We start from the raw sequence: 27,379 nt of genomic DNA on the forward strand, positions 1-27,379 counted from the left end.
TCTGTGTAAATTATTTAATATGTTCACACACCAAACATTTAAGTACCAAACAACTCTTCAACAAAATGGACAACAGGAACAAATTAGAAATAAGGCACTAATTTCCACTGACTTGTTTCTTGCCACTTGGAAGCATTCAGGTTGCTCCAAGTTAGCTGCTTGAAGACAGCAGAAACACCTTCCAATGTACAAAGACATAGGATCCCCCCCAGGGAGCACAGTCCTCTCAGCCTGCTCGGCTCTTCATTTTCTGCCGTGCTCTCTTCCCAGGTCTCTTCTGCAAAGAGAGAATAAACTCTAATCTTTAATTTCATGTCCTCAGAATTTAGTCTAGCTCCATAGTATAAGTAACTCTGGAGGAGGAGTTTTTGGGGCATGTGGCAACATACAGTACTTGCTAAGTCCCCCACTTATTTCCCTGTTCAAATCTCAAACTACTGCCCCCAGCCCTATCCACAATTAAATCATGTTATTTCCAGATGCTGGAGGCACTCATCACATACTCAAGTGTCCCTCCCAGACCAGGGAGGTCTTTCCAACCAACAACAATCACTTGCACTCAACATTTTACTTACGTTGAGAGCTTTCTTTCCTCCTTTTCCTGGGCCTTTGTTGTGAGCCACTTTTGACTTGAAGCTGGATACATCATTAAAACTGTCCTTTGTGTTCCACTTCGAACCCTTTTTCTTTCCACCAAAACCAAACTTCTGATTCTTGTATCGTCTTTTGGCATTTGGTCTGAAAAACAACTCTGCTGCATCACCACTTATGCACCTTTCCTCAGGAAGCCCTCAAGAAGGAAACAAATATCTGCTGACAGACTCCCATCAATTCTCATAAAAGTTTCCCCTCTGATCAAAGAAGAAGAAATTAGCACATTCCAGTCTGTACTCCAATAGGCCACAGTTCTCCTCTCTAGGGATAGAAAGCCGCTCAGGACTCATTTTTCACAAACAGTAATTTACACAGCTTTCTTGTCACACAGAACTCCTACAAAACTTGAAAAAAAAATCAGAGATTCTGCCTTTAAATATCTTTCTTTTCTAATCTCACCCTTTCTTCATTCGTTGACTTGCACCGCCTTTTTTATTCCCCTGAGATGAAGTCTGTTCTTCATCCAGAAAATCCAGCTTGTCAGAGAGACCTGCAAGAGCAAGGACAAAACAGCTGCTCAGTTACCACCACAGAAACCAAATATTCAGCCTAAATGATAGCAACAAATCACCCTCGCTGAAGACCAAGGATTTTCTCTGCCACAAATGTATGGTTCTGTATAGCAGCAACCTTTCAAGTTTATTGCTCAGCAGTAGAGATGACAACACATATCACAGTGCCTTACACTCCTGACACATCACTATTCCCATTGTACATTTAGTCTCTTAGACAAATTAACTTTACCTTTCTGATACTTCTTGACTGCATTTAACATCTTTTTTTTCTCCTTTTGCCTTCTCTGTAGAATCTCTGTTTGTACCTGAGAAAAGAGGCAAAATGTTAGTGTTGTTTTTTTTCTGGTGCTCCATACCTTCTTTAGGCCCTGGTATCCCACCACTGTCTCCCGTTAAGGCAGCTAGACAAAAGACCAGAGAGATTCCACTTCATCCTGCCTCCAGCAATCCCACTTTCTAAGCTTACTTATGCTCTAGATTCTCATCATGAACAGGTCCCTTTTGTAGCTCCTCCTCACCTTCTTGCCATATTTTCTCATTGCACGGAGCTGTTTTGCTTTCTCAGACTTCTCCATCGCTTCTTGCTTGCTCTTAAGCTTCTGCCGAATCTTTTTAGGGATTAGAAAAGAAAAAATATTAATGAGTAATGCAAAGGAAAGTGTGAGAACTTTAAGACACCTGTGCAGTTCTGAAATCAGTAATTATGTAAACAGTATCACCAAATGCAAAAAGAAAATCTGTCTCAATCAGATAATTTCTCTATAATCATTGCTACAGTTTAACTCAACACACACAACTGAAAACCACTGAGAGACAGAATAGACCAAATATAAATTAGGGAAAAAATTAAAAAAAAAGGATCACATTAATGCCCCCATTCACTGCAAGTTTTATGGCAAATAATAAACACAACCAACTTCCCAATCACTGTTACATATACAATTAATGTCAAAAATTGAGACTTCTTCGTATGTGGGACACAAACCACTCTCTACACTTCCAGCCTGTTGTGGAAGTCCCTACACTGCACAGAAATACCTGTACAGGAAGAAATTTCCTATTGCAAAAAGAATTCAAACACAAATGTTGCAGGCCTTTGTCAAAGAGATGACGGCAACTATTAAAGACTACACAGTTAATACCTAACACTGGCTAAAACCAACACACAGCATAGGAATGAAAGCTATTGCTCATGGCACATACCTTCTGCATCTGTTGGTCTGACTTGGCCATCTCTGCAAAGTAATCATCTGGCCTTCTAGTAGGAACATGGAGCTTACGCAGCCTCGGTAGGGCCTCCAGCACTGCTGCCTGTGCCTGCCTGTAACTGGGGAGACAGCACAAGAGCAGCTCTGTGACAGGGCACCAGGCAGCTCACAGCACAGACACAGGCTCTTCATGTAAGGTAGAAGATACCAGGATCTAACAAAATTCAATCAGCATTCATATTCTAGATCATTCAGTGCTACCTAGAGCAATTTGTGCCAGCACAACATTAATGCTGGTATCCTTCTCCTAAGGTTTTACACATCATAGTGTAAAACACACAGCAAAGAGAATTACACATCCACACAGATAAAGCCACCCTCTTTCAAAATCATAAGGTTGCAATTCAGAGACTTCTAAAGACACTTTTCAGCAATGGATGGAAATTTGCTGCAAGGGGAGAAATTATTTCCTGTCACAAAACAGCTTAAATATATTAGCACTTATTTGTAGTTATTTTGCAAAATATTTGGAATCATCAAATGTAATATAAGATGGGCCAAGAGCAATACCACTGATAGATTATAGCATTCATGTGAAACCAGACATCAGGCATGCAGCAGTATGTAGAAAACCTATGAAGAATCTCTTTTTACACTTACAAACTCATCTCTCTCTGGAAATCATTCTCAGGATCAACAGCATCTTTGTTAGAATCACTGTGTGAGACAGACTCCACAGCATTTGCAATTGGATCCAATGTCACATCCAGCCTTTCTACCCAAGCTAGTTTCTGCTTGAAATCAGACAGGCACTGCTTCAAACCGTCCTATAAAAGGGAAGCACAGCTCTGAGCAATCAGACACACAAATAGCATTTTAAGTTTGGCAAAAGTGAATATCCAGGTCACAAAATAGGCTACTCCTCTGAAGCTGTTTGGTTATTCCCCAAATTATCACAGCAATGCAGGCTGGAAAGCATAAACCTCAACGTTCTTCTTGAAGAAGGCCACAGGTCAGTACACAGGGTCAATCACAGAAGGCTGGAAGGGAGCTCTGGAGATCATCCAATCCAACTCCTCACTAAAGCAGGCTCCCTAGAGCAGGTTGCACAGGAAAGTGTTCAGCAGGTTGTGAATATCTCCAGAGAAGCAGACCCCATAGTTTCTATGGGCAGCCTGTTCCAGTGCTCTGGCACCCACAAAGTAAAGAATAAGCCTTGCCCTGCCATTAGGCACCACTAAGAAGAGCCTGGTCTTGACATGTCTGCCATCTCTTATTTTTCTAACAAGTTTATAGAAATAAGAATGTAGAACTAACTATCCCTCTTTACCCCCCTTATTCTCCACCACTGTGAAGCCTTTTTGCCTTTTTACTGTCACTTATGAGGCCCTTCTCACCTTTCAGTCTCATCTACTTGACTTGCACTTTTTAGATATTTATAAGCATTAATGAGATCCTCTCCCAGTCTTCTCCAAACTGACCAGTCCCAGGCCCTTCCTCCTAAAAGAGATGCTCCAGGCCCCTCATCATCTCTGTGGCCCTCTGCTGGTCTCTCTCCAGCGGTTTCCTGTCTGTCTCAACCTGAGGAGCCCAGAACTAGACACAGCATTGCAGTCACGGCCTCACCGAGGCAGAGGAGAGGAGGAGGCTCACCTCCCCCGCCCTGCTGCCCACGCTCTTTTTAAAGTACTCCAGAATACCGTTAACCTTTTGAGCCAATGGGGCACACCGCTGGCTCACAGCCAGCCCGCCGTCCACCAGGACGCACCGCAGAGCTCCTTTCCAGCAGCTCGGCCCCTAACCCGCGCTGATACACGCGGTTATTCCCCGCCAGGTTCAAACCCCGGCTTTGCTGAGCTCTCGTGCACAGAACCCCGACGTCTCCGCGCAGCTCCTGCCCGCCTCCACGCGCCGCAGTTCCCCCCGCGGCCCGACCCGACCTTCCAGGCCGCAACGCCCCTCCATTCCCGCTCCCCAACCCCCCAGCGGCTCTGCCACCCCCCCCGGCCCGACTCCAGCCCCTCACCACGTCGTTAGACTGCTTCGGCCGCCCCTCCAGCACCACGTTGAGCCCCGGCTTCAGCTCGCCCCTGGCGAAGGCCTCCTGGAGCTGCGAAGAGAACGCGCTCAGACCGGGCCGCCGCGCCCTAAGGCGGCTTCGGGCCGCGGTGCCGCCACCGGCCGCAGCGACGGGCTCACCTCCGAGTCGGAGAGCGAGGAGCCCTCGGAATCCGAGCACGAGTCGGACTCGGAGCCGCGCCGCTCCATGCCGCCGCTTCTGCCGCCGCCGCTTCCGGGCACGCGCACGCGCGCCGCCGTCACTTCCGGCGGCCGCGGAGCCGCGGTTGCCTCGGCGACGGCGGAGGCGTCATGGCGTCGGTGGAGGCGCAGCCCGCGGCCGTGTTCGGCTGCCGGCCCGGCGTGTCCGGCGGCGTCTGCTTCCTGCAGGAGCGGCTGGTGCTGCACGCGGCGGGGGCGGCCCTCGCGCAGTTCCACACGGAGCAGAGATGGCACGAGTTCATCCCAGGTGGCAGCACCCCGCCCGGCCCCGCCGCCGGCCCCGACCCGACCCGACCCGATCCCTTCTCCTCCCCGCAGGCCGCGAGAAGAGCCGGGGCGTGCGGGCGCTGGCCGTCAGCCGCAGCCGGCGGTACCTGGCCGTCTCCGAGACGGCGGAGGAGGAGCCGGCCCTGACGGTGTACGAGCTGTCGTCGGGGCCGCCGCGGCGGCGGAGGACGCTGACCGCCGCCGAGCTGCCGGCGCGAGAGGCGCTGGCCTTGGCCTTCTCCCCCGACGGCCGGCATCTGGCCGCAGCCACCGGGCCTCCCGAGGCGCGCCTCGCCCTGTGGCTGTGGGAGAAGCAGCGGCTGCTGGCCGCGGTGCGCCTCGAGGCCGCCAGCGGCGGCGTCTGCCAGGTAACGGCCGCTGGGGGCAGCCGGCAGCAGGAAAGAGCGGCTCCTTACTTGAAGGGCGCTTGCGAACGGGAGGGGGACGGGCTGGACCGTGGCTGCCTTTTTTTCCTGGGGTACGTCTACGAGCAAACGGCCGGCCGTGTGAACTCAGTTCTTGGCGAGAGGAGAGTGACCGTGAAGACAAGTGCAGCCTATAGTCCCATTAAGCATGAAAAGTCATGTCTAGCTACTCCTGCTGTCCTGCTATTGGGAATCGAGGTGATTAGTCCACTGGATTCATCACTACACACCCATTTGCACAAATTAAAACATGTTATGGGTAAGGTTTGCCTTTCCCGAAATACAGAAATTCTTCTGACTTCTAAGAATGGATGGTGCCTTTCTACCTGGAAAACCTGGTAATCAGCAGTGAAGATGTGTTTTTGCCTTGCTTGATCCTGAAGGGCAGAGACAACTCCCTCTTCCATATTAGATTGTGATTCAGGTGGCTTCTTAGATTAATAGAATTAATGTATCCATAACATCATGTGTCACACTGATATGCACAGTTCCAAAAGAGGGAGAAGTGCAAAGTGTATTTCTTAGTTTCTTCTACATTTCTGTGAACCTTTTTTCCTTGTTTATTTTCCTGTATCTCGTACCTCACTAGAACAGGTATAATACTTGCATATGATAATTCCTGAAAGTGAACATAGCTGTGTAAAATAATTTCTCTCTCTTGTTCCATAGGTGAGCTTTAGTCCTCAAGACAATACACAGATTTGTGTTACTGGAAATGGCTTTTTTAAACTCTTTAAATACAGTGAAGGAACTTTGAAGCAGACAAATTTACAAAAGGGAGAGCCACAAAACTACTTGTGCCATGCCTGGCTGTCTGAGGAGGAAATTATATGTGGCACTGCCACAGGCAAACTTTTCCTCTTTGAAACTGGAGAGCTGCTCTGGCAGAGAGATGTAGAATACAGAAAACCACCCAAGGAACTAGAAGAAAGTGCACGAGCAAAACATTATGAGAGGTAAATCTTTGCAGAATACTTGTGCATGAAGACTTGTTGCAGGCCATTCACTTCTTTCTTGTCCAGTTTATGAATAGGTTATAACATTTTTGATGCTGCTAATAAACATTTTTGTTTTGTCTCTTTTATTCTGAAGACTTTATACATTTCTTGCTTGCAGTTATTCTGATGTCTCTGGTGAACCAACCTCAGAAGACAGTGGTTCACTACAGGATTCTCTGCCTCAAATATCTGCCGTTGTAGCTTATTCCAAAGGCTTTGCATGTTCATCTAGCCCAGGAGTTGTTCTTCTGTTTGAGAAGACCAACAACAAGGAAGTCTACAAGGAGAGTCAAGAAATCTGGGTAGGGGAAAAAAAGCTTTTGCAAGCAATTACAAAGCAGAGGCCTGTTTTTGCTTCTGATTCAATTATTAATAATAGTGAGCACAACATTTAAGTCCATTATCAGCATGAGCTAAGTGCCCCAGTGTTGTAAAAAGGAAGGCATTTGCCTGAGCTCACACTGAAATTCAGTGACAGATGAACTTTTGCAAGGTAGCTCTGCATGTACCTATATGTGAAATATGGTTGCTGAGGTCGCTAAGCTTCTGGAAACCTTTAAGAAACTTGTATTTATAGAGGCATTGGAGCTAAGAAGTAGGCTACATCAGTTACGAAAAACTAGACTGATTGTTTGCTTTTTTCCAAGGCAATGCATCTTTCCCTTGTAATATTTATTATGGCTTTAGCAAGACATATGCACTCTTAAGTAATCTAATAAGATTTCTAATTGTCCTATAGGAGCTGTGTGTATTGACTTACTATGGTATCAGGATAAGGGCATTTTACTCTGATCTGGTCAAGCCTTTACATTCTGGGCCTGAAAGGTCATATCTTTCCTACGTGTGAGATCCTACAAGTTAGATAAGGGAATCAAAATCCTTTTTGTTTGTGGATACTTAGTAAATCTTCATCAACTTCCAAACCTTTTACACTAGAAATTTAAATTTCTTATAACAGTGTTCTACTGTCAGCCAGCTTATTGCTTCCACAGTAGATTATTCCTCAAATCTACAAGAGACTTTCTGCCAGGCATATATAGGCGTATATATGGTTTGCACGTGCCTGCCTCCAACTCATGGATTTGAGAGGTGGGTCTTGGAATCCACTGGCTGACTGGACACATGACCTCAGGTCTAGAAGAGGAGGAGTTCATGAGTCTTTGGTGACGTAGCTCATGTGGTCTGTTGACCAGCAATCTTTTGCGAATAGGATGCCACTAATTCAGGTATTATCAATTACCTGAATGATAAGTACAAATAATGGTTATTCTGAGATCACAGTTTCCAGGCAGTTTTTATTCTATCACTTTCTACTTTTTTTGCTTAATGTCTTTTTGATACCAATTTGTTTTTTAACTCAAGTGCTTAAGATTACTGCTGACATACCCTCTGATGCTCAGATGTTAAAGGCACATTTAGGTTATCTTGAATGCTATTCCCTGCCTGGCAGTACTTTTATGCTATTTGCTATCCAAATATTCTTACTGATACTGCATATATGCTTATTACGATGGTATTTCAGCAAAAGTGTGTGTGTGTGTGAGTGCAAGAATGTCTACTACTAGGACATGGAGACCTGAAATACCCCATTGGATGCATTTCTTGTGCAGCTTCCTCAGGACCTGTTCACCACTGTGCCAAAACTGTTGGGCAGACAGGACATTACCTGTATATGCTTCAGCCCCTCTGAGGAAGCCATGGTTGTTAGCACAACTAAAAATCAGCTTTACATGTTTACTATGCCCTCCACAGATTATTTGAAGGTGAGTGCAATCTTTACACATTCCACAACCAACTTATCCAGTAGGGGATGTGTTGTAGTGGCACAGACCCTTCAGTGTCACCTTCTGTGATGTGTTCTCCTGAAATCTATCAGCTAGGCTCTGAACCCTTGAAACATGTCTATGAAGTGCTCTGTGTGCTTCTCTGAGTGCTGTATTTCTGTATTTCAGTAGCCTCTTGTGGAAACACCTCTCTATATACCTCTCTATATGCACACTAGATGCTATTCAGTAGAGTGATAAAGGATACTGCTAAGACTATTTAAGGATGTATGTCACTATCAGACCACTTAAGTAAGGTTTTAACTGAGGGATTTTTAGTGTAATTGTAGTAGTTTATGCTATACTGTAAGACGCAGAAACTTTAACATCATAGTAAAGCTGAAACAGCCTTGGGAAGCTAATCTGATTCTAAAATAATAGTTCCTGAAGTTCTAGTTAGAAGTGAAACTTTTTTGTGAAGGACAAACATCATAAAAAGAATTCCTTGTTTTGAAGGAATTCAATAATACAAGGGCAGGAGTTGAATGTGTAATGAAATTGACTTGTATGAAGTTAAATACTAACCTGCATAAAGTAATATTTAAAAGATCTCTATAGGAAAGGGTTTTGCAGTTATGGAATCTTTTTCTGCATGCATTCTATAATTGCATCAGTGCTTCATATCCAGCATGAAATAGTTAAACATCCTGATTAATTTGCTTATTATTCAGCACGTAATTGTTTTTAAATATCTGTCAGAACACAAGATCTTATCTGAGTCCTTTCAGGTCCACTTTTATTTATTTATCTAACTTGTGTTTATTTGGACACCTCCAGTTATGATCTGCTTTCACTGGTGTATGCGATCTGTGTGCTGACATATTCCCTGCATCACTTTTCCTGATAATTAATTATAATGTTAAAATGATTCTAATGCTGTTCTGTTTCAAGGATGTTCAGGCAGGAGCAGTGACAAGAGGAAATGGTTTCCTCATACCTATTTGATTACTGTACACTGAGTTATGATAGATTTCTTACCTGATTTACTGCCCACAGGGAAACATTTGTTTTGTTTTTTTTTTTAATGTTATCATTTTTCTCAGGAAGAATCAAGTCATTTTGAATATCTACATTTCCCATTACATTCTGCTTCAATCACGGGTCTGGACGTCTGTATTCGGAGACCCATTGTTGCTACTTGTTCCCTGGACAAATCTGTTCGTGTCTGGAATTACAAGACAAAGTAAAGAGTTGTTTTTGTTTGTTATTACCTCCTGCTTTTTCATATATTGTGTTTAGCAGTCAGCAGCATCAATTTCATTTGAATAACAGAGTTGTTTTGATAAAAGTCTTATGTGGTGTGGGATACAAATGGTCTTATTGACATGCTTTGGGCAGTATGGATATGCAGTGCCTTTAAAATGTAGTGCCAATAGTCCAAAACATTTTCTATTATGCAAGGTTTGTGGTAAACTTGTAATGTGTTTTGGAAAAAGAATCTCCAGGAACATTTGTAGGGAGTTTGCACTGTTCCATTCTGCACAGTGGTTTTCTCTTTCAGCACTTTGGAGCTGTATAAGGAGTTCTGGGAAGAAGCATACACTGTAGCACTTCACCCCACTGGCCTTTTCTGTTTGGTTGGGTTTTCTGACAAACTACGATTTATAAGCGTGCTGTATGAGGACATGCATGTTTTCAAGGATTTTCCTGTGAGAGAGTGTAGAGAGGTAAGGAATGATTCAAGCATGAGACTAGGGAGCAGAGTGGGGAAAGAACATGACAGAAGATAGCATCCTGTCTGATAGATCCTAGTAGGATTTAGGATATAAAAGAAAAGAGAACGTTTCCAACTATTGGAAAATGAGCCTGGACTGATGTGTAACTGTGGGCCTGGGAACCATTGAAGGGGTTTGGTCAGAAATACCAGAGGACTGAATTTTATAGGGGAAAGCACCAACTGTGAAAGTGGTAAAAGGCTGATTACGTCATGCAGCTTTCTTCTTGTATAGTGTTCAGATATTAGATAATGTCATTGGAATTCATTGCATGACTTTTTATATCCACTGCATCTACACTAATGTGTGGATATTTTCTTTTTGTAGTGCTCATTCAGTAATGGAGGCCATCTTTTTGCTGCAGTTAATGGAAATGTGATTCAAATTTATTCCTGTACCACCTTTGAGAATACTAATAATTTAAAAGGACATAGCGGGAAGGTTGGTAAACAAATCCTAAACACTACAACTCATTAAGGTATGAGTTCTTAAGATGCATTTAGAAAAGGTAAAGTACAATCTTTGATCAGGAAGGGACCCCAAAATTAGTGCTACAAATACAAAAGTCAGCTTTCCTACTTAGCGTATGTACGTACCACATAAATCTGAAGAGTCTGTCCTTATGGTGAAGAATGATTTGCAGATAGCTGAACTGGGGAAAAATATCCCAATTATGAAGTATAAAAATAAAATGAACTGCTTATTATGAACTGCTTTGAAAATTATAGAAATGAGCTTTTTTGTCAGTGTGATCATAAGGTAATTTGAAATGTTGGTTTTTTTTAAATGCTGAAATGGAATTAGCTGAAAAACATCAAAGTTATTTTAAGTAAAACCTAGAAATGAGATTCCAAAGTAGTTGTGGATTTACCATTAAAGTAACTTGCATGTTGTCTCCCTTGAATGTTTTTCGTTTGCCAGATATGTGCAGTTAAATGGAGTGCAGATGATTCAAAATGTTTCTCCTGTGACACACATGGTGCTGTGTATGAGTGGAACTTATCAACAGGTAAAAGGGAGATGGAGTGTGTGCTCACATCCTGCATCTACAGCAGCATTGCCCTGCATTCTGATTCCAAAGTCGTCTTTGCTGTTGGATCAGACCAAACTCTCAAAGAAATTTCGGAGTCTTCGGTGAGCTAACTTGTGCTGTGGGATTTTGCTAAGTTCTTTAGGGAGGGTGTTAATGCTTTGGTTTTCTTATCATCCATGGAACCCATTCTTGATTGCTATAGTATTTGCTGACTGTTTTCTAGTGTTCTTACGTCCTTCACCATGAAACTTGAGATTTTGTTGTAGTTTTTATCTTTCTAATTTTACCTTGATTTACCTTAAAATCTTCTAATCCAGCAAACTAACTTTGCAATATTGTATCAAATCTTTTGTTGAAACATTAGTTCCAGTATTGGATATATCTCTATAGACTACAGGGGTTTTTGTTTTGGTTTGGTTGTTTATTTTTCTGTTAAGAACAATGCTAAATTGAATATAATAAGCATTTCATTATTCGGAAGAGATTGACTTGTGGAACTTGGATTAAAATTTTAAGACTGCACACGTATAAAGTTCAATACTATCATTAATGATTTTATTCCTATAGACATGTAGATTCTCCTAACTGCTTTCTTTGCTGCAGGCAGCAATATGACAACTGCTCATGCAGTAAGCTTTGGGAAACTTAACGTAGTGTGGTGGTAACATTTCTTTGTGGTTTGGTTTTTTTAGGTCCAGCATGAAGTGCCTGCCTTTGATGTTGTTTATACTGCAGTAGCTGTTTCTCATTCTGGTGACATGGTATTTGTTGGTACATCTCTGGGGACAGTACGAGCTATGAAGTACCCATTACCTTTGTGCAGGGATTTCAATGAGTACCAAGCCCATTCTGGTGCTGTTACAAAGGTAACACAGAATACTTATTTACTATGCCAATTGTACTAAACTCATTTAGCAACAATTCTCCTTCCCCTTTCATAGCATAATATGTTCTAACTAAGGTTGAGCGTGCTTGTGGAAAGTGAAGATTAGAGAATTCACAGAAGTCTTGTCTTAAGAAATAGGCATTACTACACAAGCAGGTTTTGGTTAAAAAAATAAAAATAAAAATGATTAAGTCGTGAAGTACTCCTTGATGGCTTGCACCAGGATACATAACAAGGCATATTCCTGATGGAGAACTTTGTTATATTTCTTTCTGGAAAGAGGAAGATAAAACTATGTAGGCTTGAAAGTCTGTTGTGAGAATGGAAGGAGGAACAAGATAAATGCATTAAGTTATTTGCTGCCAGGGTAAACAAGAGATTGCAATACCCAGTCTGATAATTATAGTGTTTCTAGAAGGCTACTGAAGAACGTATGAAAGATGGGGACACGGTAAGTGGAAGCTCCAACCATGAAATATTTCAGTACACTTTTGGGAACCCATGTGTTCTGCCTTCTTAAAACTGCTGATGATTTTGGTGTTCTAAATATCACTGTCAAATACAGCACCTTGACTTGTAACTGCACAATCCAACATTAGGCTACATACTAGGCAATTACTAGAACCATACTTCCACTTCGCTCATAAGCTGTGTCAGCTCCCAAGTACTCTATGCCAAGCTATGCATTCAGAGGAGGTCTGAAACAGATGACTGCAGCTATTACTAGATATTTCTCAGTGAGCTTTTTATGCAAATTCAAGAGAAAGATTTAACCATCTGTTGCTCAAACAACTGCTCAGAGAAAAGAGGCTTAGGACCTTTGGAATTTTTATATGAATTGCCTGTCTGTGCTATGACTATCTAGAAGGTCTTGTCTGTTTCAAGTTTTTAAAATCTTCCTACAGCTTAGAGAACAGAAGTGGTTCCAGTGTCTTCACAAGTTCCTCTGGATCTTCATTCCCTTCCGATGTTTTCTGGACCTGGGTGGAGCAGGAATAGAGGATGTTGGGCTATGTTAATACTTCCACTGTAGACTGTGGTAGAAATGACAGAGAATAAGTGGGTGGGAAGCAAAATGTGATGTAAGATCAAACAATGTCACTGTCTCTTCCTTCTAAGATGTCTGTATCAAACGATGACCTATTTTTGCTGACCGCCTCAGAGGATGGCTCTATATTCTTCTGGAAAGTATATAGTAAGAAAGGAAAGATACTGAAAAGGGAAAAGGAATTTGAATATGCTGAGGAGGTGTTGATCATGAAATCTGATATAGAAGAGAAGGTAGGAGGAGCAACCTGTGCATATGTACCATAAGATTCCTAGTTTGCAGTTTGTGAATTACATTTGCAAGATGTTTGTGACTAAGTGTGCCTGTATGGCCCTTTGCCTAAAAGAACTTGTGTGACTTTCTTCATAAGAGGAGGTTACAGCAAGTAGCTGAGTGTTAACATGCAAACAGCACTGTATGAACAGCAAATGTAGAAAAGAGTTTTGACATTTCTCTAATACCTTCTCTAGTCACTTGTAGACAGTTTTAATGTGGTGGAGAATCAGCTGCATTTTTATATATCATCTTGTAAAATAACAAAGGAAACTTGTTTCTGAAACTTAATAGTCTGTCTTGGTGAAAATTCTCTAAGATTATCTTTCAGAAATAGTTAAAGCATCCTTAGCAAACTGTTGCTAATGGCAAATAATCTCTCTGTTAAAAGTATCTTCTCATCCATGTCCTAATAGAATCGGGCAATACTAGACCTGCAGATTCGTGTGTCAGAGCTACAGACTGAAAACGATTACCAGTTACGTCTCAAGGACATCAGTTGTCATGAAAAAATAAAGGAATTAGAAGAGACTTTCACTCAGGAACTAGAATCCCTTAAAAACAAACACCAGGTATGATTCATACTGCAGTACCAAATACTAAGTCTTTCCCTTTTGAGTTAAATTCAAGCTTGCATTATGTATGTATGAATGCCACAAGGCATCTGAAGAATGCAACATTCCTATCCAACAAAGATGTTCCTGATATTTATAAAGCATGAACCTATTATTGAGTCAACTATCTTATAAGTACTGAGGGGAAGCAAGAGGCTACCTGGGAGAAAAGAGTTTCAGCAATAACTTCTGCCTGCGTCCAAGGATCAGTAAGATCTATCACCTGTAGGTAGAGGTGGGACTGTGCCTTAAAAGCTCTATCATATGCAACTTGGACCTCCTACGGTTGTTCATTTTACTGCCTTATTCTTTATGCTTTGGCTGCTTAGCAGCCAAAGAACACTCAGTGATGTGTCTTGTATGCTTTTTGGAAACAGAATTAAACTATATCCTGTGGATTTTTCCTGTTCATATTCTTGGTTTGTTTCATATATTGATTTCTCTGTGGTCATGAGGGAGGGCTTCACTGAAAGACAAAAGCCATAATAATTTCTCCCGGTGTCTTACTTATATGTGCCTACTAATTCTGTTCTGTCTATCCAGTGCATACACCACATGGTTGATCTGTAATTTTCAGGACCCTATTTAGAGTTAGAATGGAGATGATGCAATAGCAATTTCACTGTCAGTCAAATGGCTTGAGGTGAGAGATTACATACCATATATGCTATGATTCAGTTCTATTATCTTCAGTAATACATTTTACAATAAATATTATCCAATCTTCGTGATTTGCTAGCATTTATTTTGTTGAGTTGTACGTAGTCCCTTCAGAAAGTATTTCAGTTTGTCTCTGCATAAAGTAAGATTCCAGACAGAAAGCTTGCTGAGGTACTTATCAGTTTTGTTATTCTATGGTCTTAGCAAAGTGCTCCTTTTATAACTTTCTTGTCTGTTGGCTCTGCCAACATTCTGATGAGTTTCTGATCTTGATTTTTTTGTGAAATCTAATTACTGATTTTGAAGTTTTCTTCCAGTTCTTCCTTAGGCTTTCAGGCTTTTCTCATTGTTCTTTTGCATTTAAATAGTCATAGTTTAAACTTCTCTATTTTTTCTTATTTTTATATAGCTTAACCTTTAAGAAGGTCACCTGTTCACATCTTATATATTCATTCCTTTAACTGCATTTTACCTGTGCCAGTTTTCTTCTGCATTTCTTCAGATCTTTTCAGAGTTGTTATTATCTCAACTACACTGAAACTTCTTTAGGCAGTTTGATTATAGGCTAGCAAGCAAATGCTTTTGAAGGTGAATAAAAGTTCTACTCAGGCAAGTTGTACTTCCTCTATGAGGATCGGTGTGTATTAAGATGACACAAAATAACAATTTTGGCATGTTTGGGACTAACTTTCCTGATTGTTGTGTCCAGTAGGCAAATGGAATATTTTTGTTTATGCAAAAGCCATGTAGTTCTTATGAGAAGAATGTTTAAAAAAAAAGAAAAAAAAAGGACCTGTGGTGGTTCTTTCCAAATTTTCTGGGAATTTTCTCACTTACCTTTTTCCAGTTCTTTGTGTCTCTTTAGAAGATTAAGTAATTTGCAGTGGTAGTAGAACATGCAAGGAAATGGCATTCAAACCTTGCTTTTGCCTAGTTTTGTCATTCCATGCAAATGTCAGTGCTTTAGGACTTCAAGGTTGCTCCAAGTGAGCAGCTTGGATTTTGATATCTGAACAACAATTTGCAGAACTACGTATTCTCCTCAAGCAGGCACACACAGAAAAGTGGAGGCTTTTGTGACTCACAAACTTTTCTTGTTAGATTAGGATTATACAATGCCCTGTATTACATGAACTCTATTTGCAACTTTCCTTTAGCTTTCCTTAGTATTGTAATTTTTCCTAGTGTATCTCTGGGACAACTCAGCTTAATAATACATGGCATGCTCTTTTAGTGAGAAATTTCAAACATCATTCTGTTGCGCATGTGTTCCCCACCCTTGGCAAAAATACAAAGGATTTAGACTGTTTTGCTTATTTTTAAGCTTTTGGGTTTTCTTTTATATTGTTGTTTTTGTTTTTTTTTTCCCTCCCAGATTTTACAGGCAGAGAAAGACAATCAGGAAATGCAACACCAGCTTCAACTATCTGATCTGATGAATAAACATGCCAAGGAGATGCGAGACCTAGGTTAGACTATAATAAGTGTTTGTAACTAGAATCTTCAGGAAATGCATTAGTTTATGTTGTGTTTGTGCTCATCACCATGTGCAAGAACACAGAGTATTTGGACCCGCAAGTAATGTGATGAGCAGGGATTATCAGAGTGCAGGATAAAAGGAAAAAAGGCATGTGTGTCATATAGGTAGAGCAGACCAAAAGTTTGCCTAAACTACACTGTAAGTGTGACCAGAAGAATATGCACATGGGCATTTTATCTTAGATGTTCTGTTTCTGAGATCAGTAATTTCCTCAGTTATTGCTCACTGTACAAGACTTGTGATGCTTTACTGTTCAACAACCAGGCTAATTAGTGTACAGTGTGTACAACATGGAAATTCCTGGATCCCAGATTCTTAATCAAGATGAAACAGAAATACAGCAAATTACTACCAAATATCAAGTCCACTCTGTAGCAGTTGTGCTTACACATTTCTGTCATGGCTGGCATTCTCAGGGGAATGCCTAGATTGACTGCTATTTTTTGTAATGGTAGACTAGGGGATTTTGGTGCAGGTTTTGAATTTACTCAAGCTGAAACTTTTTTCTGTTGCATTCTGCAGGGATACAACAGAATATTCAGAGACACAGCTGAGGAAGGTGAATGGCAATTTTAGAGCAGGCTTTATTAGTGAAGTGATAAAGTAAAAGGAAGAGCAGGAAACCCAAGAGATGATTTTCTGATGTAGAATTTTGTATGGCTGTAGAGCCTAAAACTCCTGTATATCTGACAAGGAAAGTGATGAGTTGCTTGTAATGTAATTTATTGCAACCGCCTGCCAAAAAAGACAGTAGAAAATAAGACATTGACAATAGTAGAAGGATAGGATATGCCTCTCTTTTCTATGAGTTTTATCAGTTCCATATGTTTCCTGTTTCCAGAATCTGACAGTAACCAGAAACTGTTGATGGAAAATGAGAAATACCAGGAGCTGCAAGTAAACTCCCAAAGGATGCAAGAGGAATATGAGAAACAACTGCACAATTTGCAGGAAAGCAAAAACAGGGCTCTAGAAGAGCTAACAGATTATTATGAGGAGAAACTTAATGAGAAATCTCTTCTGTTGGAGGAGGTATGAAACTTGATTGGCAGTTTGAATTGTTGACTATTTTTATTTCCAGCTGTGATGAAATATTCCCTAGAGGAGGGAAAGTTGCCACCCTCCACACAATTCCTAATCTGCTGTAACCTTGGGGAGCGGGGGGAGAGGGGGAAAGAGATATGTTGACAGATAGAATAGTAATGAGGAAAACTCTAACTGAGTTAGCAACTTTTTTGGGCTTCATGCATTCAGTAGCCTGCTGAGAAGAATGTCCTTGGATATTCTCAGCTTTGCCTCTGTTTCCTACATCTAAGAATTCCTTTTTATTAATGTGGGTTAGAAGTTACTGCAATTGGATAAAGATTAAATCACCTTGTCCTACTGAAGAGATAACATTTCTAAATTGGTGAATTCTATGGCTCCTGCTCACTGAAATGACCAAGTCCCTGAGGTTCCTGCCTGCATAGTTTGAGCAGGAAAAAGGAATACCCTGAGTACTTAAGTGAAACTCCAGCACCTGGAGGTCAAAGACTTAGCTAAATAGGGCAAGTCAGATGACTGATGCAGATATAACTAAGGTCAGTAAATCCCTTAAGTGTTACTGTTTGCATCCCTGTGTTGCAACACCAACTTGGAAAGAATGTCAGGAAAGAACGTGAGAAGAAAGTAATACAGAGACTGATGCAAAGCTGAGTGTTTATTGTCCTTAACGCAGCAGAAACAGCAATTTAGAAAGGTCTTCTCAACTGTTACTCAGGTTTGCATTTGCTGTTGTGAGGACAAGTTTGCTAGTTTGGCTAGATTTTCAGATATATACATTTTTAATTTATTTTGTAGTCATCTTAACATTAAGCATCTAAGTCTTAAGAAGATTTTTTGGTGTTTATCTTAACAGTTTTTAAAGTGACTTTAATCCCCTTAGAACTTGTTAGTTTGAATGCTATTGCTGCAATTGAAGCTGAAGAGTCCACTAAATACAGGCCCTCCCAGGAGAAATACAGTTGCAATAAAGAATTCACCTCTTCCTTATTGGCCATCTATTATTGCCATCTCTAACGTTTGCTTTTCCTTACTGCAGGCAGAGGAGGATATGAGGCAGCAGCTTCAAGCACATGAAGAAATTAAGAAACAGATTGAAGAAGATGAAGACCGAGAAATCCAGGATATCAAAATTAAATATGAGAGACAGCTTGTAGAAGAAAAGGAATCAAATCTGCAACTGAAAGGAGAAATAGGAGTCATGAATAAAAGGGTATCTCTTATCTGTGATAGGATCATCTCTGCACATGGAGACCTGTTGCCAGGGACTGAATGAGTTTAATGATGTGTCAAGACCTATTAACATATTTTGTAAATATTTAGATTCTCATCTGAGAACCGTTGCTCCTTTCTATATCCATTTGAATATTTCAGAATATTTGGGCAGAAGAAGCTGTGCACTGATTGAATGCTGGTATCCTTAGAGATAGATGATAGAGAAGATGTGCTATTATGTGTTATTAGTACACTTCCTTCTACGGTCCATATTTTGAAATCATAAACAATAATATTGTTCATCCTATGATGGGAAACAAATGAACTTTTTAATTTTTCCAAGATCTGATATGTTACTATATTAGAAAAACACTTGTATTGCTTCTTTTAATGCTGTACACGTTGTGTTTTGTACATACCAACATTTTTTACTGTTCTTACTCCTAGGGTTTTGAAGTAGGCATAGAAACTTCAGCTCTTTCACTAGCTGGATATTACATTTTCCTAAGGATATAGAGGTTCTCTGACTGCATAACATCTTTTATGTTGGTTCTGTGAGTCAGTTCTTATGCCTTTTAGACACTGGGAATACCTTTGTGGGTGTTCACAGTTTGTCCAGCACCATTTCCCAGTTCTGACTTTCTTGGCTTTGCAGGACTTAGCACTAAGACAGGGATTTCAAGAATATGAATCAGGTACCCTATCAGCCTACCTTTGTCATCGTTAGAGTTCTATGACATATAATCACGTTGTATAAGGGAGGCTCAAAGTAATTTTCCATGACTTGAGTGTTATTTGAAGCTGACACTTAGGCATAACCTCCACACACCTTCTGCTCCTGAATACCAGTTCATCACTGTAAGACAGCTCATTTTTTCATTGCTTTCAAGATTCAGACTATTATGGATCAATATTATGGAGATTTCTCAATCATTTCAGCGATCAATTTCAGTCAAGCAACTGCTTTCTATTAATCAACATGAAATCGGAGCTGCTTTGTTCATTTTTATATGTGAATCTTTGTCTACTCTCCTCACCTCCTTCTTGCTTTTAAAGAACATCTGCTGAGATTGTTTTCTCTGCACATGGTTTGTAACTCTTCATCTTTTGGTGAAATGTGCCTCTACGATTTCTCAAAGCCCATCTTAATTCTCACTGTTTTCCCAACAATATGTCCATCTGTCCTTCAGTTGTTTACTTTTTTCTAGATGGTCCAGAACATTACATGTCCTTCATAAAATGATATTAAAATCCTGTTACCTATTAATCTGATACCCTTCATCCTGCAGTGTCTGCAAGGTATCTTAGAATATGGTGGTTAAGTGATGAACAACTTGTAAGTTCTTCCTTGTTTGCCTCTTTAGTTGAACAGCCTACAGAAGGAGCTCAAAGAACGAAACAGTGACATTGAGGACATGAAACTGGAACAGCAGAATCTGGAAGGTGTAATTAAGTCATTGGAGAAGGACATCTCAATGCTGAACACAAATATCGAAAAGAGAACTAATACTATTCAAGAAAAGGTAAGAAACTGGACAGTTGGCTGAGATCATTGTCTCCCTCCCTTAATTTAATACAAGTAATTATTTTAGCAGTATGGTGTTGTGTTAACATGATGTGCAGGAAACTCAGTTTTAACTTCAAGAATTTACAAAGTCTTTAGTTTGGGACCTTAATGTTTTAAGCTTTCCTTCAGAAGCTCAATATAGGGTGTTGAGTTTCTCATCCCCCATTTCTGGGTTTGTAGGATTATCCATGATCTCTGTATTATTTACTCCCTTGCTTCCCACCCAGTATGAGTGAGATTTGTGACTGAAGTCTAGACTTCCACTAGACACGTGACTGCTGTTTTTGCCCATGCCATATTCACACCTCACCTTAAGGACCTTTGAGAGCTCTGGGTCTGATTCAAGTTTCTGTATGTATTTCTCCCAGGAGAAGCATATATATGACCTAAAAAAGAAAAACCAGGAATTGGAAAAGTTCAAGTTTGTACTGGATCACAGAATAGAGCAGTTTAGAAAGCAAATAGAATCACGTGAAAATGATATCAAAATAATGAAGGAGCAGATCCACGAGGTGAGTAACACCATAATTAGGCCTCTGCTACTAAACCCTTTGGCTGAATACGAGGATCATCAGGCCAGACTCATGGATGTCCCTCAGTTTGTTCCTTGACTTCTTTCTAAGACACAGAACACTGATTCAACAGCTTTACAGCTAATAAAAGTATTTCCACACAAGAGGTATTTAATTTTGCATCACATGCTGCCAGTGACCAATACTGTTAAGTTCCTGTTTCAGTGTTTTATTCAAAACTGTGTAATATAATGTTTGCTTAAAAATAAATGTCATCCTTATATAGTTGCCCTGCACATACCTTGTAGAGTTTGCAAGACCTTTGCTGATCTGGAGGAAGAGGAAGAGAATTCCTCTCAGAAAGACTTATGCAAAGAAAAGCAAATTTAGGAATTAATCAACTAATCCATGGAAACTTTCCATGTCTTCATAATTAGCTTGCAGCAAGTTCACTTAGGCAACTTATTCATGATAAAATCTTAGTGTGACCTATCCATTGCTAATCACTGACCTGGTTGGTTTCATACATCTATTTATTCAGAATGAAAGCCTTTTAAATAAATGTAAGCTAATGAATATCTTATGTGCATGTCACACTAGCAAGAGAAAAGCTCTATCCTCTCTTCTGGTCATCTTCTCGTGTCAGTAAATGCTGTAGCATCCTTAGTGCTTTTTTGCTCATTTTTCTACATCATCACAGTTTTTCATGCATTTGTTTCTTTTCAGTATCATATGGCTTTTCTTGTTGCACTTACTCTTTCCAGTATTAATTATTTTCACCTAACACATTTTTATTCAGACAGAACAGTACAGCCCTAGCCAACTCAAGGAAATCAATAGGCGTCACATCACTTAAATCTGTAATTTGAAAGGGAACTGTATACCCATTTTTTCCTCCTTTCTCTGTATTCTGGCAGAGGGCAGTGTTGTTCCAAAATTGATTTGTTTTGTGTTGTACGCAATTCAACCTAGAGGGGGATCTACTCCCTCAAGTCTGTATTTCCAGTCCCTGATTTTTCCTGTTAAGTGTTGTTTTTTTCACAGTGTCTCCACTTAATCTTGATGACCTCCCTCTGCTTCCTTTCAGATGGAAAGGGAACTGGAACAACTCCACAAGGAGAATACACAGTTGAAACTAAATATCACACAATTGCAACAAAAATTAAAAGCAACCGATAAGGAGTTGCACAAAGAGAGGCAGAAGGTATGGGGTACAGCCACTGCACAGTGGTCGCAGTGATCCACAGTCCTGGATAATGAAGGCTATGGGGGTGTAACACTGCAGAAGCATTAACGTGAGCAAAGAGGTCCTTTGGGGGTGCTGTGTACAAAGACGAGGAAACAGGAGAGTCTATAAATTGGGGGACTAAGGCAGAAAACTTCTAAGTCTGTAACCAAATTAGCAAGTTGATATTAAAAAATTTCAGTTATTTATACCCAAGTTCGATCAACACAGTCTCCTAGATTTAACAGCACAGTGAGGCAGATGCCTCACCGCAGGTGTTTTTAATAAAGTATTTTTAAACAACTAAGTTTAATTATATATTAGCTTTCATCTTTTCTGCTAGATTTTCTGGAAGATTGTATGTGTCAGAGCCTACTGTGATGTATCTATATTACTATTACAGAAGCAAAATATGGAAGCTCTTATCAAACGATTCAAAATGGATCTTCATAATTGTGTGGGCTTCATTCAGGATTATAAAAAACTGAAGGTTGGAATTCGTGAGCTCTACACCAAGTATGTGCAGCAATTGGAAATGGTGAGTTAGAGACTTTGCCTTCTCCTTGCAGATGAACATCTATGATAGTGTATTTACTGAGGCAAAACTTTGTGCCCTCTCAGGTAGAGATGGAAGAGGTAGACACAGATTTGCAGCAGGAATACATGAGACAAAGAGAATATCTTGAGAGGAATTTAGCAGCTCTAAAAAAGAAGGTGGTGAAGGATCAGGAAATCCACCAAGCTGCTTACACGCACATCATGCAGGTAACAAGCCTTTCCTTTTGTTATAGGGAAGAAGGAAGGAGTTGCACAAAAGAGACCTCAATCACCATACTGCTATTAATTCTTAGAACTTTAAAACAGTTTTGGTTTGCTTCCTTGCCAGGAGCTACTACGGCTTTCAAGTGCTTCTATTCAAGGATAACATTCATTGAGCTACTAATGCCCTACAATTTTCTGGACAGAAAGAGCAAGATCTCCAGTACCAGAAATTGCTGCTGTTTTGCAGATATTTTTGTTTGACTGCCATTTCCCACCTTTAAAGGAGATAGGCTATAATACTGTAATGTGATAGAAAGTACAGTGATAGCAGCAGGGTGGCACAATCCTAGACTGCAGCAAATGTGAACAAGTCCAAATGCAGCACCCATGGACACAGAAACAAAAGAAGAAAAACTGCTTACCTTTGACATGCCTCCAGTAGGCAGGGATCTCCAGAGAGGTACCTTCACCTCCACTGCCAACCTTTAAATGAGATCTGGTAAGGAGTGGATCCTGGCTTCATCCCTTCTGGTTATTCAGGTGCATTGTATGCACCTGAGCTCCCTTGGGTTGGCCCTGTCTTCCTACCAGGTGCTCAGTCACTGTTTCAGATTATGACTTAGCATTTCTGCTACACAGGGCATCTCTGCAACCTGAATTTTTTAAAAGTAGTTAATGGACTTACTTTATTTCAAGCAGTATTTTTAATTGCTGCCATTGTCAATTTGCACCTTAGAACCAAGCTGCAATTACTATGTGGCATTGTTTAGGAAGTAATTTTGGAGAAAGAAAAAATATTGACTTTATTTTGTCACATAAGTCTATTCCTACTTGTCTGAATTCAGAAGGGCTTTCAGCTGTTCTCATCCAGATTTTCCAAGGAAGCTCAGAAACACACAGTTATTATGCCAATTCACATCAAGATCTATTGCTCAGAATCCTTGTTCCTCATAAAGCAAGATAAACTTATGACAGCTGAGGCCAAAGATTCAGTTTGTTTTCATCTGGAAATGAGAGGATATGGAGCCCCACAACAAACATCCTGGGAGGACAGCACTTTCATAGCCTCTTCTTACCATAGTCTCCTTCTGCTCTGTCAGCATTTCCTTTTCCCCTCACTTTTCTTCATTGTTACTATATTACGCTTCCTCAGGATCTCTAGACCTTAGTCCTCACTTAAGTCATCTGCTTGTTGTTATTTATCACAGTGCATCTTCAGGCTCGTGCAGCAGCAGTCTTCTTCCTTGGCCTTATTTTAATTTTCTTTTCACTCCTGTGAATTTGATGTTTCCTTTTGACACAAAACAGGATGGCTTCAGAAAAGAACCTGAAGAATTCTCTTGCAGGAATAGGGTGACAGATGGTGCTTATAATGATAATACTCAGTATCTTGGACCAGTAAGCCTAACATGAAATGATGATTAAAACTAAATTAATAAAACATCTGGAAGATGAAGATATCAAAGGTTCTAACCAGCTTGGTTTCTTTAAAGAAAAAGCAGTTCTCTGAAGTCTGGTAGATTAATGAGACTTTACAGCCAGCAGGAATTATCGTGGTCTTCCAGTCCATCACAGGAGACTTTTAAAACTAGTTTAGACAAACTTTTGTCAGAGCTTGCTTTGAACAAGTAAATGACATCTTGATGCCCTTCTAGCTCTGTATTTCTATTATTCCTCAGTCGTGCTTACATTTTCAGAGCTGTGCATTCCTCATTGAGTGACTGTTCATAGGTATATTCCATTAATAACTGCTGCAACAGATGATTAGAACTGCCAAGATAATTGTAATTGTTCTTACCAATTGACAGTTGCCTGTTGTTGGACTGTTAGTTTTCCCTCCAACCTCCTGTATTTGTAATGACTTCTTTGATCACAGGGATACATAAGAACAGACATACTGAAAAATCTTGAGGTAACACTGCTTGAACTGAGTATTTGTAGGATCATCTTTTCCATCATGTGTCATCCCTGTCTTTGACAGTCAGCACTGCAGGGACTCACTAGGCTGTAGTTTGTGTCCAAATATCATATGCAGTTGTTTTTGGTGGTCTCATCCTCCATGCACCTGATTGGCCCCTTTTCTGAAACAATTTTTACTTTGCTGCAACATCCTACGACAAAGAGTTTTGCAATGAGCATTTATTTTAATCCACCACATGATCATTTTGATGCAGTGCAAGCTTCCAGTTAGAATGCAAAGATTGAATTAAAAGCTAAATCTGTCTGGATAGCCTGCCTCTTCAGAAGAATATTACCGGTGTTAACCAACAGCCTTTTTAGCACCCAACAAGCCAAACAAGACATTTCTAAGTAGCTGGAATTACCTCACACAGAATACTATGTATTTTGCTAAGAAGTCAACAGTAACATCTTAACTGATAGCAGCATCAAGTTCTGGGCTAAGTATATAGCAGTTAAATTTCATCTGCATTTTAAGACTTGAATTAAACAAATCAGAGTCTAAAAAATATAATGGCTTCAGATCAGGCTGCTTAAGCTCACCTACTCATCCTGCATTTATTGTCCAACACAACCCCTTGCAAGAACAACTGTTCAAACCTTAACAAATTTCACAATCTGCCTCTGAATACTTCACTGTCTTTGTAAGAGTAAAATGTAGAATTCCATTCTTGTTGAATTAGAAAATAAATATTTAATTAGCGCTTCTTCTGTTTCTGAATCACGAGCAACAGTTTTATCATCCTTCACTAGTATTAGCCCATATTGCCCTTAATGAAGACTTTGAAGCTGTCAATAGTGTGTAAAAGAAAACCATATTATATTAATTAGTACTTTTACAAATCTTCAGTGAGATGCTTTGTGGTAGGCTGTTAAAAAAAAAAAAATTAGAGGGTTGAACTTCTATAGGTTGAAAGCTGATTGGAAAAAAAAAAGAACTGATTAAAGAAAGAGCAAAAATACATGGCCAACTTTCCCTCATAACAAAACATTAGCAGTAGGTGTCTCAAGTTTCCATATGCTGTATGTATTTCTTAATAATGTGGAAAGGAAGTTGGAAAGTGATGTCAGAAAAAGTTTTTGAAGATCCGCAAGGAGATAATGATAATTTAAGTGAATAGATACGTGGTGTAAAAGTGAAAAGCAAAACAATGCAGACTGAAGGGAGAAATGGGAATTCTACATCTTAATTCTGAATTAATTAGATCAATTCCAGAGCATTCTTGAGCTTCTCTGTGGAACTGCAATGATGATGAGGATGTCTCAGAATGCAGCTGCAGTCAGAAAAGCAAAACAAATTTTAGCTTCTTGAACTTATGTGATTAAAATTGTGTCATGTTTTATTTCAGATCTACTATAGCCTTATCTGAAATATGTGAAGTACTGATTGCTCTAGCTCCACAGACATACAGTATCTTATGCTTGTTACACTGACTTTATACTGTTCAGTTTCCTTCCCAAGGACACGTTGCTGAACCAGATAGTACCTGTGCTTTTTCTCATAGAGTATATTGGTTTTGCAGGAAAATGTGAGTCTGATTAAGGAAATTAATGACTTGCGACAAGAACTGACAGTGGCTCATACCCAGGTACATGACCTCCAGTCAGCACTAAGATTAACTAAGAAGAAACAAGCAATTCAAGACACGGGTGAGTAATGCTTCATTTGTGTCTGCATACTGTCAGAGTTTATTCCACAAGCCCTCTTTGACCTTAGTGAACGATTCTGTTATTATCTCTGTATTGTTTCAGTTCATCTGCCTGATGGTACCTATAACATTTTAATGTTCTGGTGAACACTGCAAAACATTACTGCTTAATTGTACTCCTTCAGTCCTGAAAGATGTTTTTCTTTGCTTATTCCAAAGAATTGTGAGCTAGACCTTTACTCTGTCTTTTCTGTTTTATCTTCTAGCTCCCTCCAGTGAAATGCTGTCTAGTCCAGCTGTATTAAGGTTGAATGTGCAGAAGGAAAATGAGAAAATCATAGAAATGCAGCTGCTTGAAATCCAACATCTACGAGAGCAAATTCAAGAGAAGGGGCAAGGCCTTGAAGCTCAGCCTCTGTTACATGGAATGCTTCCTAAGCTGAATCTGGAAAGAAGCCGCAAGGCACATCAACACTGACCTGGTTCAAGGACACCTTATGTTATATTCTCCTGGCAAGCTCAGAAATCCAGCAGCATAGATTAGACTTGCATTACCACTAGAAGTATTCCTGTAGCACTCACTGCTCAGGACACAAGACACCAACCTTTCTTCCCTCCTTCTTTCCTGCCTCTCACTTAAGGATGCATGTTCTGAAGTCTTTCTGCTGCCAGGGAGCCAAGAGAAAAAAATAAATACATTTGTGTTAGCGCAAGATTGATCTCTGTGCCTTCATGCTTGGGCAGTTACACATCCCTCTCTTGAAAAAATAACGTGTCCTAGTTGAGAATTGTTAGTCAACTCTGTAAACTCTGTCTGCTAGAATTCTAATTTGATGTCATTGTGCTGCAAAAACAATATCATCCTTCATTTTTCCAGAACTGACTAGCCTATATCCATACAAAGGTCTACCTGTACTTAAAACAGATGTCACTGCTATTCCAAGGAGGTATCCGGTCACTGGCTGAAAATCAGTTACCTTGTGAAAGCAGACTTTGGCTAGTGATCAAGCATTCCAAGCTGGAGTTGTGCACAAGCCCCTGCCTCATTTTGAGAGATGTGTTGTTCCATTACAATCATTTCAGCAAGACTCCAAAATCTGCAATGAATTCCAAATCTTATGTCATAATTTATATATTAATTAAATAAATTAATCTTTGCTTTTTTCCCACCATCTGCAACCACTTTAGCTCAAGGTTTGCAATGATATTCTCCTAAAATGTCACCTTTCAAAATATTTACATAAAGGAAAAAAATAAGGACTCCTTTCTCTGATAATCAGGGAAAAAAGAAAGTTTTCCTTTTTAGGTCTCACTGTATGATACATATCTGCCTCACTGAGGAACACGACCATGTATCAGAAGTTTGTAGCTACTTTATGAGCATGGAAATTAGATGGTGTTGTAACAGCCATATGTTGCTGTTTCTGTTTCCTATCCTGAATTGTAGAGAAGTGACAAGTGCTTTATAAATACTAATGATAATATTACACTGAAGATCATAGTGTCAAGG

General features: G+C 40.1%; 2 protein-coding genes across 4 annotated transcripts; one reads left to right on the top strand and one right to left on the bottom strand.

The window, feature by feature from the left end:
• Positions 1–4,736, bottom strand: EBNA1BP2 (EBNA1 binding protein 2). Its single transcript, XM_031600748.2, has 9 exons — positions 4,577–4,736; positions 4,404–4,487; positions 3,038–3,204; positions 2,373–2,496; positions 1,688–1,777; positions 1,399–1,474; positions 1,054–1,144; positions 576–738; positions 1–277 (listed from the first exon to the last, which is right to left on the bottom strand). Exons 1-9 carry the CDS (start codon positions 4,643–4,645, stop codon positions 227–229), a joined length of 915 nt encoding a protein of 304 aa, XP_031456608.1. The 5' UTR covers positions 4,646–4,736; the 3' UTR covers positions 1–226.
• Positions 4,733–26,805, top strand: CFAP57 (cilia and flagella associated protein 57). 3 transcript variants are annotated; one of them, XM_090146515.1, is made up of 22 exons: positions 4,733–4,904; positions 4,976–5,547; positions 6,019–6,305; positions 6,466–6,649; positions 7,958–8,110; positions 9,214–9,353; positions 9,672–9,837; positions 10,213–10,326; positions 10,807–11,019; positions 11,611–11,784; positions 12,924–13,085; positions 13,542–13,697; positions 15,775–15,868; positions 16,781–16,971; positions 18,020–18,193; positions 19,560–19,718; positions 20,131–20,274; positions 21,362–21,478; positions 21,903–22,037; positions 22,121–22,264; positions 25,744–25,870; positions 26,136–26,805. In XM_090146515.1, the coding sequence occupies exons 1-22, from the start codon at positions 4,748–4,750 to the stop codon at positions 26,345–26,347; spliced, it is 3,975 nt and encodes a 1,324-aa protein (XP_090002641.1). In that variant the 5' UTR covers positions 4,733–4,747; the 3' UTR covers positions 26,348–26,805. The 3 variants fall into 3 exon arrangements, with proteins under 3 accessions (XP_090002641.1, XP_031456636.2, XP_090002642.1); XM_031600776.2 differs by having other exon boundaries at positions 4,976–5,292; XM_090146516.1 differs by having other exon boundaries at positions 4,758–4,904; positions 4,976–5,402.
• The last annotated feature ends 574 nt before the right edge of the window (positions 26,806–27,379 follow it).

The sequence above is a fragment of the Phasianus colchicus genome, chromosome 9, assembly GCF_987193195.1.
Source record: "Phasianus colchicus chromosome 9, bPhaCol1.hap1.1, whole genome shotgun sequence".
Lineage (NCBI taxonomy): Eukaryota > Metazoa > Chordata > Aves > Galliformes > Phasianidae > Phasianus > Phasianus colchicus.

Excerpts from the sequence above, each read along its gene's own strand:
- CFAP57 (XM_090146515.1), top strand. The coding sequence starts at position 4,748 with ATGGCGTCGGTGGAGGCGCAGCCCGCGGCCGTGTTCGGCTGCCGGCCC. Across the intron at positions 10,327-10,806 it reads TAAAAGGACATAGCGGGAAG|ATATGTGCAGTTAAATGGAG; the intron begins GTTGGTAAACAA and ends TTCGTTTGCCAG. Across the intron at positions 11,785-12,923 it reads ATTCTGGTGCTGTTACAAAG|ATGTCTGTATCAAACGATGA; the intron begins GTAACACAGAAT and ends CTTCCTTCTAAG.
- EBNA1BP2 (XM_031600748.2), bottom strand. The coding sequence starts at position 4,645 with ATGGAGCGGCGCGGCTCCGAGTCCGACTCGTGCTCGGATTCCGAGGGC. Across the intron at positions 2,497-3,037 it reads TTCCAGAGAGAGATGAGTTT|TTACAGGCAGGCACAGGCAG; the intron begins GTAAGTGTAAAA and ends CTGTCTCCCCAG. Across the intron at positions 1,145-1,398 it reads AGTCAAGAAGTATCAGAAAG|GTCTCTCTGACAAGCTGGAT; the intron begins GTAAAGTTAATT and ends TTGCTCTTGCAG.